The sequence below is a fragment of the Grammomys surdaster genome, unplaced genomic scaffold, assembly GCF_004785775.1.
Source record: "Grammomys surdaster isolate TR1022 unplaced genomic scaffold, NIH_TR_1.0 125049, whole genome shotgun sequence".
NCBI lineage: Eukaryota > Metazoa > Chordata > Mammalia > Rodentia > Muridae > Grammomys > Grammomys surdaster.
The window spans coordinates 555,088-572,659 of record NW_021619961.1 but is presented as its reverse complement, the minus strand read 5'-3'; the positions used below and the strand labels follow the sequence as shown (position 1 = coordinate 572,659).

The 17,572-nt window shown below is 40.5% G+C and overlaps 1 protein-coding gene across 1 annotated transcript in view; it reads left to right on the top strand.

Moving 5' to 3' along the window:
* The first annotated feature begins 4,813 nt into the window (after positions 1-4,813).
* Secisbp2l (SECIS binding protein 2 like) overlaps positions 4,814-17,572 on the top strand; it is a 47,047-nt gene continuing 34,288 nt past the window's right edge. The window contains exons 1-4 of the mRNA XM_028785004.1: positions 4,814-5,079; positions 13,041-13,219; positions 14,877-15,201; positions 16,863-16,998. Of these exons, the coding sequence (XP_028640837.1) occupies positions 5,056-5,079; positions 13,041-13,219; positions 14,877-15,201; positions 16,863-16,998 (664 nt within the window). The 5' untranslated portion in view covers positions 4,814-5,055. The remainder of the gene's footprint in view (positions 5,080-13,040; positions 13,220-14,876; positions 15,202-16,862; positions 16,999-17,572) is intronic.

Below are 17,572 nucleotides of genomic sequence, written 5' to 3'. Positions count from 1 at the left end.
ATAAGAGTACATATTTAACGCTGGCCGAAGGCCGTCACTGAGGTTGTTAGACTGATTAAGACACATGCTCAGAGTTTCTATTTACAATAGACACTGTGCGTTTATGCTGAAGGCCTACTGTGTGCTGTAGTGGTGCTTTAAACACAGGAAATACCCAGCAGTGGACAAAACCCAAACACACAGCAATCCTCTTTGCTTCTGTTGCCCAAGTAGCTGGGATTAGATTAGTGGAGACCAGGGAGATCCTCATTCAAAAGACATCTTCATGCAGGAGCCTCAAGCAAAGGCTGGAACCCTGTGCCTTACATGTGACAAGAGTGCTCCAGGCAGCAGAAGCAGCAAGGCTAGAGCTGAGTCTAAGAAGTTGAGTGTACTCTGAATGTCTGGGAACTAGACTGGAGGCCAGTCTGCTGAGCCAAGTGAGAGGGAAGGGGAAGGGGAGAGGGAGCATCCAGACGACCCCCGCCCGCCGGCCGGCGCGGGAGGGGGAGGAGTTGGAAATGGGGTCAGAGGTATGGTGTAGCCTTTTTAGAAACACAGGGCCTGATTTGCGATTTCATGGCTTCTTTTGTCTGATTGACAGATTATCTGCCCCAGAGGTTGTCTCCTAGATGTAAAATGCCTCCAAAGGACCGAGGATGTAGATCAAGTGTGCTTGCCCTGCATGCCCAGGGCCTTGGGTTCAGTCTACAAAATTTTTTTCTCTTAATTTATGCAAGTGTGAACAACTTCCAGACTTAGGTTTCCTACTGTGGGTTCTGGGGCTGGAGTGTGGGAAATACTCTCAGCTTCTGAGCCATCTCATCAGACTTAAATACTTTAACAAGAAAACTGTGATGGGATAAACCAGTTCTTGAACAAACATTGGATTTGTTCTTAGGACTGAAATACTCTGATATTTATCCCTTCAACTTTATGAGAAATATAAGTTTAATAGACCTTTTCAAAATCCTCCACATATGTTTTTTGTGTGTGTGTTTGTGTGTATTTATGTGTGGTATGTGGTGTGTATGGCGTGTGTGTGTTAGGGATGGAACCCAGAGCTTTGTGCTTGCTAGGCAAGCTCTCTGGCCACTGAACTTAGTCCCAACCCCAAATGCCTTTTGACTTTAAGTTCAGATTCTTTCCCATAGAGTACATGGATCTGGTTTGGTCTGGCCTCTGGTCCCCTCGGCACTCCTCCCTTCCCATCCTTCATTCTCTACTTGTGTCCATTTCCTTTCAGATTCTCCAGCACTTTTCTTCTTTTTGGTTCCTTCATTTTCTCCTCTTTGTGTGTGTGTCAGATCTGATATCATCTCCTCAGAGGTCAACCCATCTAGAAGGTTCCATCTCCCTCTCCAGCTGCAGTTGCCATAAATAAGGCCTTATTTCCTTCACAGTATCCTCTTCATCAGTGTAACCCTTTAAAACTATGCTCATTGTTTGTCTCCCAGATGAGCTGGTAAATTGCACCATAGCAGAAACAGTATCTCATTTACTCTGCCATCCTCATACCTTGTCCAGTGCCTCCCACATCATTAACTGTATGCAGATTTAGTTAACTAAATCACCATATACTGTCTTATGGAAGAACAGTCCTTGGCAGACAACACCTAGGGTACCAGGGATTTCTACCTTAACACAAGTACTTGTCTGTATGCAAGAGAAGCTCAGACATTCCTGGAGCTGTGACTCTGTTATCCCACCACTCATTGTAGGACATGGTGATGGTGGTGGCAGTGTGGACATGATGACACTCGTAAGTACTGCTTTGGAGAGGTCTGTTACTTAGCTAGCTTCCACCTTCAACCCAGGACAGAAGAGATGCTTCTCCTAACCTCCAGCCAAGGGAGAGGAGCTGTGGGAGAAATACTTGGGGACTTTGACAGCATCTCCCAGTGTCTGAGAGAATGCAGGGACTTTGCTGAGACACCCAAGTTCCCAGGAGAAACTTTGTGAATATAAAACATAGTGCAGATAAGCCTTGCTTTTTCTAATTGCAGATTTGTAGATGTATGCATTTTCCGCAGAGAAAAAGGTATCCTGAAATCTTCCATTTGCTTTGATATATGTCAAAAATAAGACAGTTTAATGGAGAGACAGAGGAGAAGCTGGATGGAAAGCTATTGGCTATGAGAGTAAAAATAATGCCCTAGAGTTTGATGAGAGAGAATTCTTACAAGGTTGCCTGCCTGAGTCCCCAGGGCATCAAATTGAGAGTACCAATCCCCCAGAAGCTTATGACTATTGACTTGGTACTTACCAAGCACTTGTAATGTGCTGGGTGTTGGTATGAATGGGGAAGACGCTACAGCGTGGTAGAAAAAGAAGTTTCAGTAATCACTGGAGACAATGATAGTATTTTATACTTTCATAAAGACTGGGTTACAACGCCGTGTGCATGGTAGAGCTAGATGTGGCTACAACTTCATTTCTTTTGTTGTAAACTTTACATCTGAAGGCATGCGCATGTGTTTTAAAAATATATTAATCTATTATTTTTTTAATTAAAAAACTTTTTTCAGACAATGTATTTTGATCATGTTTTTTCCTCCCCCAATTCCTCCCAGGAGAAAACAAACGCTATTAGCCCATATCCCTTCAGCATTGGAGACTAAACAGAGTAAGTATAACTTGGCCATACTGCATCTTCCCTTCTGTCATGTGGACTGTCTCCAGGAAGCCAATTTCTTCCAAATTCCTCAGACAGCTTGTTCCTATATGTGTGACTGACTGTCTGTCGTCTGTCTGTCTCTCTGTCTCTGTCTCTTTGTGTGTATGTGTGTATGTGTGTGGTGTGTGTGGTGTTTCAGTGTCCTGCTAAGGGTTGAACCTAGATCCTCATGTATGCTAGGTGTTGTTCAGTCTACTGGTGAACTATATCTCTAGTAACCTGTTCCCTTTTTATTCTTGATTTTGGGCTAGAAGGTAAATTTCAGGCTAGCCTTTACCTCTAGCCCAGGTAGCACTTACATTCTTCCTACCAAGCAGCTGGAGCAGTGACCTCATCTCTGTTACAGCGTTGCTTGATCTGTTTAGGACTTGTTCTTTCAGCTCCACCGTCTCCGGTTTCAATCCCCATTCCTACTGAACTTACAGTACATCTCCTTTGGAATTTTTTGCTGTGTGTATCTCACCCACAGGACAGATGTGGCCTTTGCCCTTACCATGTCTCATTAACTGCTGAGCTTCCCAGTGATTAGCCTTGTACTTGGCACCTTGAATATATTAACATTTGTTCCTAAATGAAATAAGTCATTTGTATCATGTGTAAAATAGTTCTTTAAATTTATTTGTTTTATCCATAGATTTATTATTTTCTTCTAATAGCCAAAGTCATCCTTTTAGGATTACATTAAATTAATATGGCACTGTAACACTTCTTGTTTCTACAATTCTTACACTTTACCTAAATATTGGACTTAAAATAGTCTCAACAAGAACAATTTCAGTCACAAAAATCATACAATATGGAACAATATTTAGAGATTCTATATTTAAATTTCCTCTTACAGGGCCTTCAAAGAAGGGGGAAACATCAAATACTGTTCTACATTTATGACTTTTTATTCAGGTCGGGTGTCTTGCAGCTAAAGACCACTAGAAGGGACGTGGTTCATTTCATCTTTCTGTCAGAAAGGAGGAAGGGCATCTGCTAGCTTATGTAACTGCCCTGTATAAATAGCTTCGTTTTGTGGAACAACCTTAAATTCTTTCTGCAGTCACTGAATCCTGAGCAAGGGTGTGTAATAGATTCCAAAGAATCTAACATGTGTGTGTAATTGAAATAAAAGTGTGCATATAGTGGAAAAACAAAACCAAATACATGAAACTCTCCATGTACAAGCATAAATGTCTCTCCAGCCTGTGGTTTGCAGACCAGCCTTCTTATGTCCTGTTGATTTTATACATTCTTCTAAGCTGGCAGAAATACAGCTTCCACGCTAGTATAGTCAGGATCTTCACAGACCACCTCTCCTTGCAGAGCTGGGCTAACCTAAAAGGCTTTACTAACATCTCCTGAAGCGTGGCGACGAAGCAAACTTCTTAGACATCGCTTTCCCTTTTCCAGACATAGATCCCCTGACCAGCGCCCCAAACAGCAGCCAACTCTACTCTCTTTCTTCCCTGAAGTATATATAATTCAGCTGACTGACGTTATCAAGCCAGAACTCTAGTGGAGAGCTTGTGTGTGTTGGTGGCTGGCTAACTCCCCAGAGGGAATCTACCAGTAGGGTCTAGTTTCAAGGCTAACTCTAGTCTTTAAGGAGCTGATGATCTAAAGATTAAAAGGAACAATTCTTAACCATAAGGGGAAAGCAGAGGAGAAGATAATCGCTTCTTGGGTAGTTATGCAGATTCTGGGTACAAACAGAGTTCCAAATGGGCAAAGTCAACCTGGAATTGAGGCAAGATGTGAGTCTGGAACCTGGACAATAACACTAATTAATCATTATTTGTGGAGCTTTATAACAGGGCTTCTTTCCCATGGCTACTCTGTGTATGCAATTTATTTGTGCACTTTTCTGAGGGCAAAGTTGTTCGTTGTTTTCATTCTTTTAGAATCCTGACAGGATCACAGGACTACTGAGCAGCTACAAGCTCTTCTAATATCCCGAATAGGTTTTGTGTCCTGAGAAGTCTCTGAGGTCTCGGCAAAGTAAACACAGGCGTCCCGAGTTCAAGGCAGTCCAACCCTCCAAGGTAAATAGTCGTGGGAGCAGTGTGGTTTGAGATACCCAACCAGGCAGTGCCCCGGCCTTGGTTGTCCGCCAGTCACCCCCACTCGGGTCGCTCCTCCGCCATCCCCGCCCCTGCGCGTCTCCATTTCCTACTGCGCCTCCGCCCTTTCGGCCCTGCTCGGCTTCCGTCCCAGATGATCCCTCCCCGGGGCGGCCACCGCCTCCACCGCCTAGAGCTGGAGCCTCCTCCCCGGCCAGTGGCGTAGCCGAGTCGGCGTCTGGCCGGCGTTGCGGAGCGAACGGAGCCCGGGGGGACCGAGCGGGGGGCCATGGAGAAAGCGGCCCGCGGCGCTGCGCACACAGACTAGAGCCGGCGCCCGCCGCCGGCGCCATGGACCGAGCGCCGGCCGAGCAGGTACGCGAGCGCCCGGGCTGCTCTCGGGCCTCCGGGCCGGCAGGCCGCCTAAGCTGGAAGGCCGGGGGAGGTGGACCGGGGCCGTCTGAGCTCAGCGGCGACAGCGTTACCCTTGCAGCGGTCTGGCGTGTATTCCTTTTATGAAGAGACTACCGTGGTTTACCCTTGTTTTCCTGTCTAGTTACTTTGCAAATAATTATTCTTTTAAAATGGAGCAAGAGTTCATTTTGAGCCCATTTTCATATTCGCACAGTAGTTCCATTAGTGGTCTGTTTAGTGTTTTGATTGCATCAAATTCTTGCTGGAAGTGTTGGGAGGAAGGGCTAATAGCAATGTGAAAAATAACTTAAAAGAATAGTGTCATGCTTCCTCCTCCTCCCCGGTATTTTACAGCTTCCCTGGAAACCACTTAATTTGATTGTGATTTTTGTTCGTTGTCAATTTCCTTCTTTCAGGGCCTTGGTCAGTTAGTCACATAGTTGAAAGGAGAACACTGGTGACTTGCCTGTTAGTTTTGCAAATAGTTAATTAACTCGAGTAAAGGATATGCCATCTCCCAAGTTTCTGTGTGTGTTTGTTTATAAGTAGTTAATGACAGTTTTGATTCTGAATTGCACAATTTTCAAGCAAAAATACAGCTTTCTAATTTTGAACACTCGGTCGTGCCTGTTGTTGATTCTTGTCATGTTGTCCATTCTATCCTAGATCTTTTATGGGAGTTCTTCCCTACCTCAGCACTTTCCACAAGACCATTCCACACAGATTTAAAAAGAAAAGGAAAGCTTCGTGAGAATAGAAGTTTGTTTTTATTAAAGGGCGCAAATTACCAAGAGAGAATTGATGTGGGACCACTTGGTAAATAAACACTTCACTGTGGCCCAGATTATGTTACAGCTTGTAGCAAATTTAATTAAAATATTGTTTTTTGAGAGTTATTCTGAAAAAGAGAATCCAAGATTTCAAGCCTTGACAAAGGAAAAGGAAATTTCCTTGCACGTGTGTCTCTAATGAAAGGGTGGGACATTTTTGTCCTTTATGGACACTCAGGAAGCACTAATGCATATGTATACTCGCAGCTCCTTTCATCTTAGAGGAAATGTAATTACCTAGTTAGATGGTAACATTTAGCATAGCTCTCTGCATGTGATTATCCTAAGAGCAAGTGTAGCAGACTATTTAGAGAACAGCCTCCTCTGTCACCCCACAAACTCCACCATGTACTTAAACCCTTGGGAATCTGAGAGCTAGGAAAAGAGCTATGCAGAAGATGCAGAAGTGTTTTATATTGAAGGTGGGTTTTTTTTGTTTGTTTGTTTTTTGTTTTTTTAAACCTCCAGTACCTCTTGCCTCAGCTTGGCCTACAGTGGGGGAAGTACAAAACAGCCTTAGTTAGGTAAAGGCCTTCAAGAAGTATTTGTGATATGTGCCAAATTCCCATCCTCTCCCCTCCCCCAAGTGTTTTGGTTTTTCCTTTTAAACCATTGTTGGCTTATATTCAGAATTTCTGAAAATGCCTACAGCATTAACTGTTGCTGTGCTTAGCAGTTTGCATAAGTTAGTTTTTTATGATTGTACTTAGCATAGACTTGTTGCATTTCAAGTTAACCTAAGTAATGAATCCTTGGAGGACTGTATAAGGGTAACTTTAAACATTTGTATCTGAAGGCATTCATACTACTGTGTTTACATAAGCTCTTTTTATAAAAAGATAAGCCTTATATATGTTTATAAGGAGCAGTTCATTGGTGATAAAGTGCTAGATGGATAATCCTAATTGTAATAAGGACTGAAATCATCTTACAACTGGAAGAGCCTTTCCAGTATTGTCTTTTACCAAGACTATTAAGTCAAAACAAGTTTTAACTGTCAAGAGTTACCTGTTGTAAAACAGTTATTACTTGGTATGATATTTGTGTATGTGTGTGTCTGTGTGGGTCTGTGTGTCTGTGTGGTAGGCGTGGGGAGGTAAATGTGCATAGTGTGAATATATATAGAGGTCAGAGGTCGAGGTTGGGCAGATACCATCCTCCATTACTCTTTGCCTTACTTTTTATGGCATGGTGTCTCACTGAACCCAGGGCTCACTGATGCAGCTAGACTGGATCAGGGATCTTCCTCTCTCTGCTTCCCAGAGCTGGGATTACAGGTCCCTACCTATGATCTAGCTTTTTGTGTGGGAGCTAGGGAGCTAAATTCAATTCCAGTTTTCACTCTTACACAACAGTGCTTTACTGATGAAGCCTTCTCCATGGCTCTCTTTTCTCAGTAATAATGGTGATAATAAAGCTTGTGTAAGGGATGGAGGTATGAGTTATGGATTCATTTGTTTATAGCAATTCAGTGTCTCTGTGTTTAGGAAATCAGGCGTGTTTTGGAATTTTAAAATAAATAATGAGCGTAGAAGTGACGGGACACTGAGGTTCACAGGCTGTAGATAGTATATTGTCTCTATTCTCTTCTTTCATTCCTAGAAAAACAAACACAGAGAATTCTGGGGCTTTGGGCAGTTTTGTCACAAATAATAATGTAAGATGGGGCTGGTGAAATGCCTTGGTAAAAGTACTTGCTACCAAGTCTGATGACTTGGAACTCATGAAGAAAGGAAGGAACCGGTTCTAGAAAGCCTCTTCACCACAGTCCATATATGCATCACAAATACACATGAACATAAAATAATATGATAAAAATAAAAAATTGTTTGAACTCTTTGTGCAGCACTCCAAAGTCAAGGCATAGTCAGTTTTCCACATCTGTAGGTCCCTCATCCATGAAACAACCAGCTGGATCACAAATACATTGAAAAAAAAGTTATGTCTATACTAAGCGTGTGCAAGCTTATGTCTTTGTTGTGCCCAAACAGCACAGTGTAAGAGCTGCTTACATAGCTCTTGAATTTGTTAGCTGTTGTCATTAGTGGAGAGTCAGGTAAACAGTGCAGTAGAGGACGTAAATGACCTGTGTGTAAATATCACACTCACTCCATGACCTGATCATCTGTGGACCATCAAAACTGTAGTGAAGGTCCAGTACCTGTCTTGCACATTTAGACAACTGTATTGTTAAGTGTTACTATAAAACTTTTATTATCCATATTATCCAATAGCAATTGATGTTTTTATAAGAAGTTAACAAACATACTGTATTTTTAAAATAATGCTCTGAATCAGAGTGTATTCATTTGGAGAAAATATTTGGAAATTTAAGAAGATATTTTTAAGCCTTTACGTCTAAAACAAAATAAAAAAAGAGTGACATTAGAAAAATGTTAACTAAATATCAAAGGTCAAAGACAGAAAAATAGAATGGTAAGTTACTAGAAAAGTATAACTATGTATCACATGTAAACCATGGAGTATGTCTGACACACTATGCCACAGATGTAGTCATGAGCACGCTCTGTTACTGTAAACCATGGAATATGACTTAGGTTGTGCTCTGACACACGTGTAGTCATGAACACTGTCTTGTGTTACATAGTTTAAAAGGAAAATAAAATTACCTATTAAGGCAAGAGGTCAGGGTAGAAACTTCATATAAAGCAAACAAGAAAATAAGTGCAAAAGCAGAAATGAACAAGTTAGATACTATGAAAATTATTATTACATGTAAAAGGGTGGTTTTATTTTTGAAAACACCATCAAGTCATAACAGGCTTTAATAGTCCTGTGGAAAAGCATGTGGGTGGGTGGTGAGTGGTCGCACTAAATCCCCTGCCGTTTTCTTCCCTGGACTCTGAAGCCTTGAACATTGGCAAGTGCTTTGAGACAGTGCAGCCAGCCGGTATCTTGTGCCTCATTCATTCCCCCTGGAAGGTACTTATTTTATCTGTACCACAGGGTGTAAAAAGCATCTTCATGTTTGATACATTTTCACCTTAACATAGGATATGGAGGTTTCATGGTCTCTTCCTGTGGGTGTGTGGGACATACTCTTGAGTTTCTCTGTGGGAGAGTGTCTCATCATGTTCTACTTTAGTTCTGACTTTAGGTGGGTGTCACTTTTCTGTCGCCTAATCTGGGAGATTATTTGCATTCTCCTGGAGGCTTCTCTGAGGAGAGCCGCGTGGGCTCTTGGCTGCATTGTGCTTTTGACTGCTCTGCCTGTGTTCCCTGCTCGCCTTGGTGTAGTGCCTTTCCCAGCTTGAGCTAGGGTGGTTGTCATCTCTGTGATCCCAGTGCATGACCAATGAACTCTCTTAAGGAGGCATTTTATCCTTTTATGTTCTGATAACATCTTTGGTTTTCTAGATGATTTGTATAAATGACATTTTATTATTGACACTTGTTTTAATATGTACAAAGTTAAAAATAAGTGAAATGCATGAATATTTTCACAGACAGAATTATTCAGATTTTCCATTAATTTAGGAAATTCTGAAATAACTTGTGAAAGCTACTGCTTTATACTGAGTGGGGATTTGAAGCAGACAGTAAATAAAGGATGATTCTTCTGTCATGGGAGTTCCCACTGACTTTATAGTTTTTATTATATTAGTTTATATATATGAGTATTTTTGCTGCATGTTTGTCTGTGCACAGGTGCATGCCTGGTCCCTGTGGGGATCAGAAGAGGGCAATAGATACTCCAGAACTGGAGTTACAGGTTGTGAAGCCTCCATGTGGGTACTGGGAATTGAATATGGGTCCTCTGGAAGAGCAGTCAATGTTCTTAACTGCTGAGCCATCTCTCTAGCCCATATTTACATTTGCTAAACAGTAAGGTAATAGTTCACTTCTTTAAAATTTAATTTCTCAAAATATAGGGGTTGAGAGAGATGATGGCTCAGTGGTTAAGAGAGCATAGGACTCATTAGTGGACCCAAGTTCACTTCTTAGTTCCCACATAGGGTGACACACAGTCACCTCAGACTCTGGCTCCACAGAACTCTACCTTCTAGCTACATGTACCCACTCACTTCTCTTACTGCACACAACCACAGACAGTCGTACATATAAATATATATATATTGTATATATAAATATGTAGCTCATGAGCTACACATGCTGGCATACCTATGAGAGGGTGAGGCAGGGGATCATGAGTTCAAGGCTAGCCTGGGAATAATGAGACACTTAAAAACTAGCAATAAAAACTAGTGACTAAAACATGGAATTCAAACTGAGGAATAATATTATATAGAGTAACTATTCTAATTTTTCAACATTTTCAGACATTTTTCTTTGATTTCTATGCTAATATTAAAAGTGGCCAAAATTTACATTTTGACATTTGGATTTTAAAGGATTAGATTGCCTTCAGCATTGCTTTTTGGGCTGTTAGATGTATGGTGGATAATTGAAGGCTTCAAAGTCACAGTGAACAACTTTGGAAAACATGCAAAGTTGAAACTGTAGGAGAAAGGCTGTCAGTCTGCTTTCTGATGACATCTGCTTATGCAGCTGTTGACTATAGTGCCTTCTCTTTCTCTTTTTCTTTGCTAAAAGCAAAGAACAATTTCAACATTTGTGAATTTTATTGTTGAACTTTGATATCTGTAATTGCACTTAGAGTAGAAATCAGTACAGGAGCATTAGTCTTCAAAGATGTATTCTTGTGTGTGCCTGTGCATGTGTGCACCTGTGCACAATGTGCTTGTGTAGCTGTACCTGTGTGCACACAACAGCTTAAGTAGCCATACATTCTGAACAAGTTACTTGGGGCCATAACATATTTATATAAAGTACAAATAAAGCTGTATGAAGAAGTTTGTTGCAACTTTTAATCTGAACAAGAATTTGTTACCAAAGTAATTGATTAGGTTGTTTTGTTTTTGATGAATTTGTTGTTGTTTTTTTTTTGGGGGGGTGAGGGGTGGTGGGTGGGCACAGGAGAGAAGTCAAGAGAAGTGTTACTTTAAAACTATTTATAGTTATTCTGACTCTGTTTTTCATTATAGACTGTTTATGTATTCATTTTTCTTGCTTTATAAAACACTAATAAGTATTAGTTTAGATTCTTATAACTCTTTAGAGTTCTTCTATGTTCAGGACTCTGGTTTTTAAAAGAAATCCTAAAAAATTACATTTTAGTGTAATTAAAATAGACTCCCCCCCCTTGCACTTGTATAACCTATATAAAGCAAGTTTTTATTATCTACATTATAATTGGAAGTCAGCTTTTTTTCCCCAAGTAATAAGAAATCATCTTGTTGGTATGTTGTATGTTAGTTTTAAGTGGCCGAGTGAGAACTGCCATCTCCCTGACATTTGGAGGTGTTTTGTGTGAGTTGTACTTTAGGAAGCCACAGTTCACATAGTGTACATAGTTCACAGGTGTGTGTCCTTGCTCCTTCACGTTTGGTTAGTAGTGTGAGTGAAGACTCCACAGTGCAGTGTGGATGTCGGGTAATACTGCTGTGTACCGGAGATCTGTCTCTCCCACCCTAACAAGCACTTCCCATATGCACCCCAGACTGTTCGTAGATCATTTGTTTTTTCTGAGTAAATCTTTATATTTAAATTTTCATGCATTTGTTACTACTTTTATAAGAAACAAACCTATGTTTTTGTGAGAGCATTTATTAAATGTCATCCTAATGAATTTAGTAGGAAAAATGTCCTGGTTAGGACTATTATTTTTTAAGGTCATTGTTTTGATTGGTTTAAATATTGACCAAATTTTACCAACTTTGTTTTATTAAAAAAAAGTATTTGATATTTTTTAGATTATAAATTTATATGGTTAACATTCTGTTTTTGAAAAATATACTATAGATTTATTTTTTAATTTTATTTTTGCTTTTGAGGCTAGATCTCTAGTCCAGGTTGGCCTTTAATTCTGTGTAGTAGAGGACAAATGAGTTTTGAACTCGTAATCCTCCTGATTTTCTACCTCTCAAGTGCTGGGATTCTAAACATGTACCACCATGCCCGATTCATGTGGTGCTAGGAGCTGAACCCAGGGCTTCATGCGTGTTAGACAAGTACTCTACTAATTGAATTAGACCTCCAGTCTCCCCCAACCTCCTTTTTGAGTGATAGTCTTGATATATCCAGAGCTGACTTAAACTCACTGTTTAGCTAGGCTGGTCTCAGGCTCATGGCAGTCTTCCTGCTTCAGCATCATAAGGGCTAATGAGCCAGCCTGTCCATATTCTATAGATATTTTTATGTTTCAGAAACTTAAATTTGTTAAATGTAACTTGCAGAAAATTACTAAAATCAATGTGCAACTTGATTAACAAGTTCAGTGGCTTATAAATACCTCTAATTAAACTACAGAACTTTCCAGGGACCCTCAAGCTCTACCTAGCTGCTGTTTCTTCCCTAAGAGTGTATTCCTGTCCAAATTGTTAGAGAACGAACTTTCATAATACTTTTTCATGTGTGTATTTTCTCAGAGTAGAGTTTTCTGTGGCTTGTATCTATGCGCTGTATTGTAAGAGAGATGCACAGGAACCAAGGAAGTCCGTAGGGTGGCAGTGGTGTGCACAGACACCTACACCTACCAGGAAAGGTTACTCTCCACGTTATTCTCAATTTTCCCTCCAAGTTTAACTATGAAACATAATTTTTCCTTTATGTTTTTGATTCATCTTTTCCCTTCATTGTAATTTAATGATACAAAACTTAATTTCCTACAATGGACAGAAATAGACTACCTTTTCAACTATTCAAAGAAATGAAATTATTCCTCAAAACTTGAGCTGAATGACTTTTCTCTTTTTCAGAATTAACGAGAAATACAGCTTTGTCCGAAGAGCTAGATTCTTCCTACTCTTTGTTTTTAGACCCAAGGTTTGGCTTCTTACACTATTTAACAGCTCACTTGCATAAGAGCTGCTTGCACTGCAGTGCTGTGACTTGTGAGAAGTCCTTGATTTGTTGGTTACTCGCTTACTTTAAACTGATGTTGTTACTTCCATGTGTTCTGTGGATATTGTTTGTAGAGACTCTTTGTAAGTGCCAAGTTTGTATTGCTTGTTCATTTGTAACCCTTGCTTTCTGTTTTTCTCTTTAAAGAATGTGAAGCTTTCTGCTGAAGTAGAGCCGTTTATTCCCCAGAAGAAGAATCTGGATGCATTTGTGCTCCCCATGGCTCTCCCAAGTGATAATGGAAGTGTTTCTGGGGTTGAACCAACTCCAATCCCCAGTTATCTGATTACTTGTTATCCATTTGTTCAGGAAAACCAGTCCAATAGGTAATTTCATTATTCTTTATTGGTGGAGAGATAGAACTTGGCAAAGTACTTTAGTTTTTTTCTTTTGTAACTTTCGAAGTTTAATCATTTATTTGTATTTTTTAAGAGGAAGTAAAACTATGCAGAAATTTGAAAGCTGTCAACATTCATTATTTTCTTATTCTTTCTAAGAGGAAATGCATTTTTCTGAAGATGTCATTGAAATATATTGCAATATAGTGACCCAGGGGATACATGTAATACAAGAAACCTTTTTGTTGAGATTAGGTGCTTACTCTCATAACAGCCAGGACAGTGTCTGGCACAAGAAGAAAACACGAGGGACGGGTGTAGAGAATCCATGGTTGCTGAGTGCTCATCTGGTAGTTTCTATAATCTAGCAAACTTCCCACAGCTCAGATAGCACATGCCTGGTAGCATGTAGGGTAGAACTTGTGGGAGTTATGATCTGCTTGCTGACTCTTCCAGGCTGATGGGAAACTCACAGTTCATTGCATTGCCATATAGACATACTTTCCGCCTCTTTCAAGTTATGCCACATACAGGAAATGTGGGATGAATGGGGGAGGCTATGTGTCCACAGCCCGTTGTGGCCCACTTGTAATTCTGGATGTATGATTTATGAGGCCATCAGACTACCTCGTGAAATAGAAATGCCCCAGTGAATATTCTGAGTTTCTTACTGCAGACTTTTCAAGGTACAAACAATAGCAACTACGGAATCCTCAGCTGAGCTTGGACTTCATTAACAATCTTTGAGTTCAGCTCCTGTGCTGTCAGCACTGGAGAGGTAGAGACAGAGGCAGGAGGATCATGAATTCAAGGTGCCTTTGCTTCATGAGATTCTGTTTGGTTTTGTTTGTTGTTGTTGTTGTTGTTGTTTTAAAACATCGCACTATCAAATAATGTAAAGTTTTTTATAGACTAAACATAATAATATTAGTTTTCTCTGTAGCAAAATAGCCATGCTCAATATGAGAAATTTGTTTTCTTGCCTTAATGTGAGGTAGTTGTTAAGAATTCATGAGCAAGCTATTCTTCAGAGTATCTAAGTATTGTTAGGATTTGGTAATAAACTTTTCCTTCTGTTTTGCTTATCATTGCAAAAGTGAGGAAAAGAACCCCTCATTTCTCCACGGCGACTGTTCAGGGCACTGCTGGGACAGGACATTGCTGGTGCTGCGAAGACTTCCTGGCTTCCCTGGGTATGGGTCTTAGGTTGCCAAGAAGAGCCAAGGCAATACCTGAGTTGGCTGACTGATTAGGGACTTAAGAGCAGGTGTTGGGGGCCTCTTTGTAAGGGTCAGCTGTTACAGTGTGGGCATTGGGGACGGACTGTGAGCTGCTGTCATGTGGACCCGAGCTATATGTTTCACTTTTAGGCAAGCAGATCTTGAAGAGTTTGAGGGCAGGTTGGGAAACAATAAATGGATGTGGAGTGTGGCAAGCTCTCAGGCTGGATTCCCTTATGCTGCCATGCTGATGGGTATCACAAGTGCAGGTTATCTCATGACAGCAAAGAAAGCAGATGGCGTCAGTGGTGCCTCTCTTCTAGGAGTATTGTGAAGGCACTGTTCTCTGTGTCTTCCTGTTTGTCCTGCTTTGACATTACTCTTGACTTTCAATAAATTTTTTTCTCTCTTGTTTGGTTTTGCAGACAGTTTCCTTTATATAATAATGATGTACGATGGCAGCAGCCCAGCCCGAGCCCTGCTGGACCCTACCTTGCCTACCCCATTATATCTGCTCAGCCGCCCGTTTCCACAGAGTACACCTATTACCAGCTGATGCCGGCACCCTGCGCCCAAGTTATGGGCTTCTATCATCCTTTTCCCACACCTTACTCCAGCACCTTCCAGGCTGCAAACACGGTCAATGCCATAACCACAGAGTGCACAGAGCGTCCAAATCAGCTGGGGCAGGCCTTCCCGTTGTCCAGCCATCGGAGCAGGAATGGTAACAGAGGGCCAGTAGTGCCAAAAGTGAGTGGCCACACTCTGTGTGTAGCTTTTAAATAGGATATTTCTGTTGTTAGTACTAGTACAGGTAATTTACTACTTGTACCCTTGGCCTTTAATGCTTAATTGCTACAAATTATTCATCACTAATAGAAAATGTTATAGGCATATTATTTTAAAAATTTTTTCTTGTGACATTTATTGTCCCTCTTGATTGATAATGTAATTTCAAATCATCTTCATGATCTTTCAGGGAGTTTTACGTAAACATAATTCACAATTATTTCTAAATTATTTTGATTTAGTGCTAAAATTGCACAGTGACAATGCCAACACTAAATGGATCACGTGGTTGGATGTTACTGTACCTCAAGCTGTTTCAGTCTTCTGAAATCAGCAGAAGAAGGAAAAAATGTTAGTGGATCCTCAGAGTCCTTCGACCACAGCGTCTGTATTCGAGTTGTTAGTGGGAATAGCACTTTGTTGATTAGGAGAGTAAAAAGCAAGTAAGGAATGAAGCCACTCCCATTCAAGGTCAGGACTTGATGTAAGTGTGTGTGTGTGTGTGTGTGTGTGTGTGTGTGTGTGTGTATATAAAAGATGTAATCAATGCAATGCTTCCTTTTCCATTGAGGGTTAATATCGAAGCTGTAGGAAAAGACTGTTTATAGTCAACACTGCTCACAAGAAGACATTTCTGTCACACCATCAAGAACTGTTGCGCTCTCCAGACTCCATTAGGTAGTTTCCTCAGGAAAAAGTTTTTGCTGCATTTGGCATAATTATTAAAAATGAAAAACAAGCAGCAGAGATTACCTTGAAAAGATTTTGTTCATGGAAATGCTGTGAGTCAGGGGAACCACCAAGAATGAAACCACCAAGAATGAAAGGAAATAAGTTGAAAAGCAAGACAGTAGTGTATAGTCTTCAGGCGTTGGAAGAGTAGGATGTGTCGGAATGCCTTCTCGGCAGTTCCAGTGTAGAAACGTGAAGGTAAGTTCAGAGTTCTGGTGTGAAAATTGCTGTTGAGGAACAATTACTCCTGTTTTAAAAAGCTGAAGAAAAAAAATAGCTTTTTAGTATTTTCTGTTTGGACTCCAAGGCAGAAATATTTTGCTCATCTTTGTTATGCACCTAAATTTAGTGACGGTAATTTTTCACAATTTTATTACCTTTTAAAATAAAAATGTAAAACCCTTTATGTGGCACTATTGAAATCTTGTTACTTGTTAATAATTGATTTAAAAAATAAAAATTCAGATAAAAGCTAAACTGAACTCAGGTTCATTTTAGTGAGGCCCTCGGCATAGCTGCTGGGAGTCAACCACCTGTCCTCTGCGAGAGCAGGAAGCAGTTTAAAGCGTCGCTGCAGTCCTTACAGTATTCTTTTGAGACAGGTTCTCAGTATGTAGCTGAGCTGGTTTTTAGCTCACAGGGCAGAGACAGAATCCCAAACTAATCAGAGTGTTAGTGGTTATCTAAAAACATGTGTGAATGTGCTTATGGTACGTTATTTAGCCTCTGATGCTTCTTAGTGAATAATCCCACAAAGCCAGCAGAGAGCCTCTGATCTGTGGTGCACATTTAGATCTGTCTGTGATGGATGTGTAGTTTATGTTTAGTACACTCAGTCATGTGCTTCTTTTTTTTTTCTTTTTCCTTCTGGTCTTTTAAACTTAATTCAGCCACAACTTTTACAACAGCATATAAAAAACAAAAGACCACAGGTGAAGAATGTGGCTACTCAGAAAGAAACAAGTGCAGCAGGTCCTGATAGCCGATCAAAAATTGTGCTTCTGGTAGATGCTTCACAGCAAACTGGTAAGGCAGTGATCTGCTTGTTTATTTACTTGATTACTCTCCGTGTGTGGGGAGATGTGTGTAGGTCAACATTGATGCTGAATGTCCTCTGTTGCTTTCCTTCCTTCATATTGAGACAGGGACTCTCACTGAGCCTGGACCTTGCTGCCTTGGCTAGCTTGTGTTTCGGATTTTGTCTCTGCCTTGTGAGCACAAGACCAGCTCAGCTATATGCTGAGACCCCATCTCAAAAGAATATTGTAAGGACTGTAGAGATCACTCAGTGCTTAAAAACCACTTACTGTTCTTTCAGGGGACAGGTCATTGACACCCAACAGCCATGTCAGGTGCCTATAGCTACTACAACTTCATGGAGTCTGACATCTTCAGTCTCTGTGAACACCTGCATTCATAGGCACACTACCCTTCTCCTATTAAAAATAAATTAAAAACATTTGTAAATGTCACAATGAAACTCATTATTACATATAAGTGATATATGTTCACAAAAACTTTTTAAAAATACCATCACATACAAGAGAATCCCCCAAACAAGGTCTGGATTGAAGTGAGTGAAGTAGCTTGTTGCTTTTCA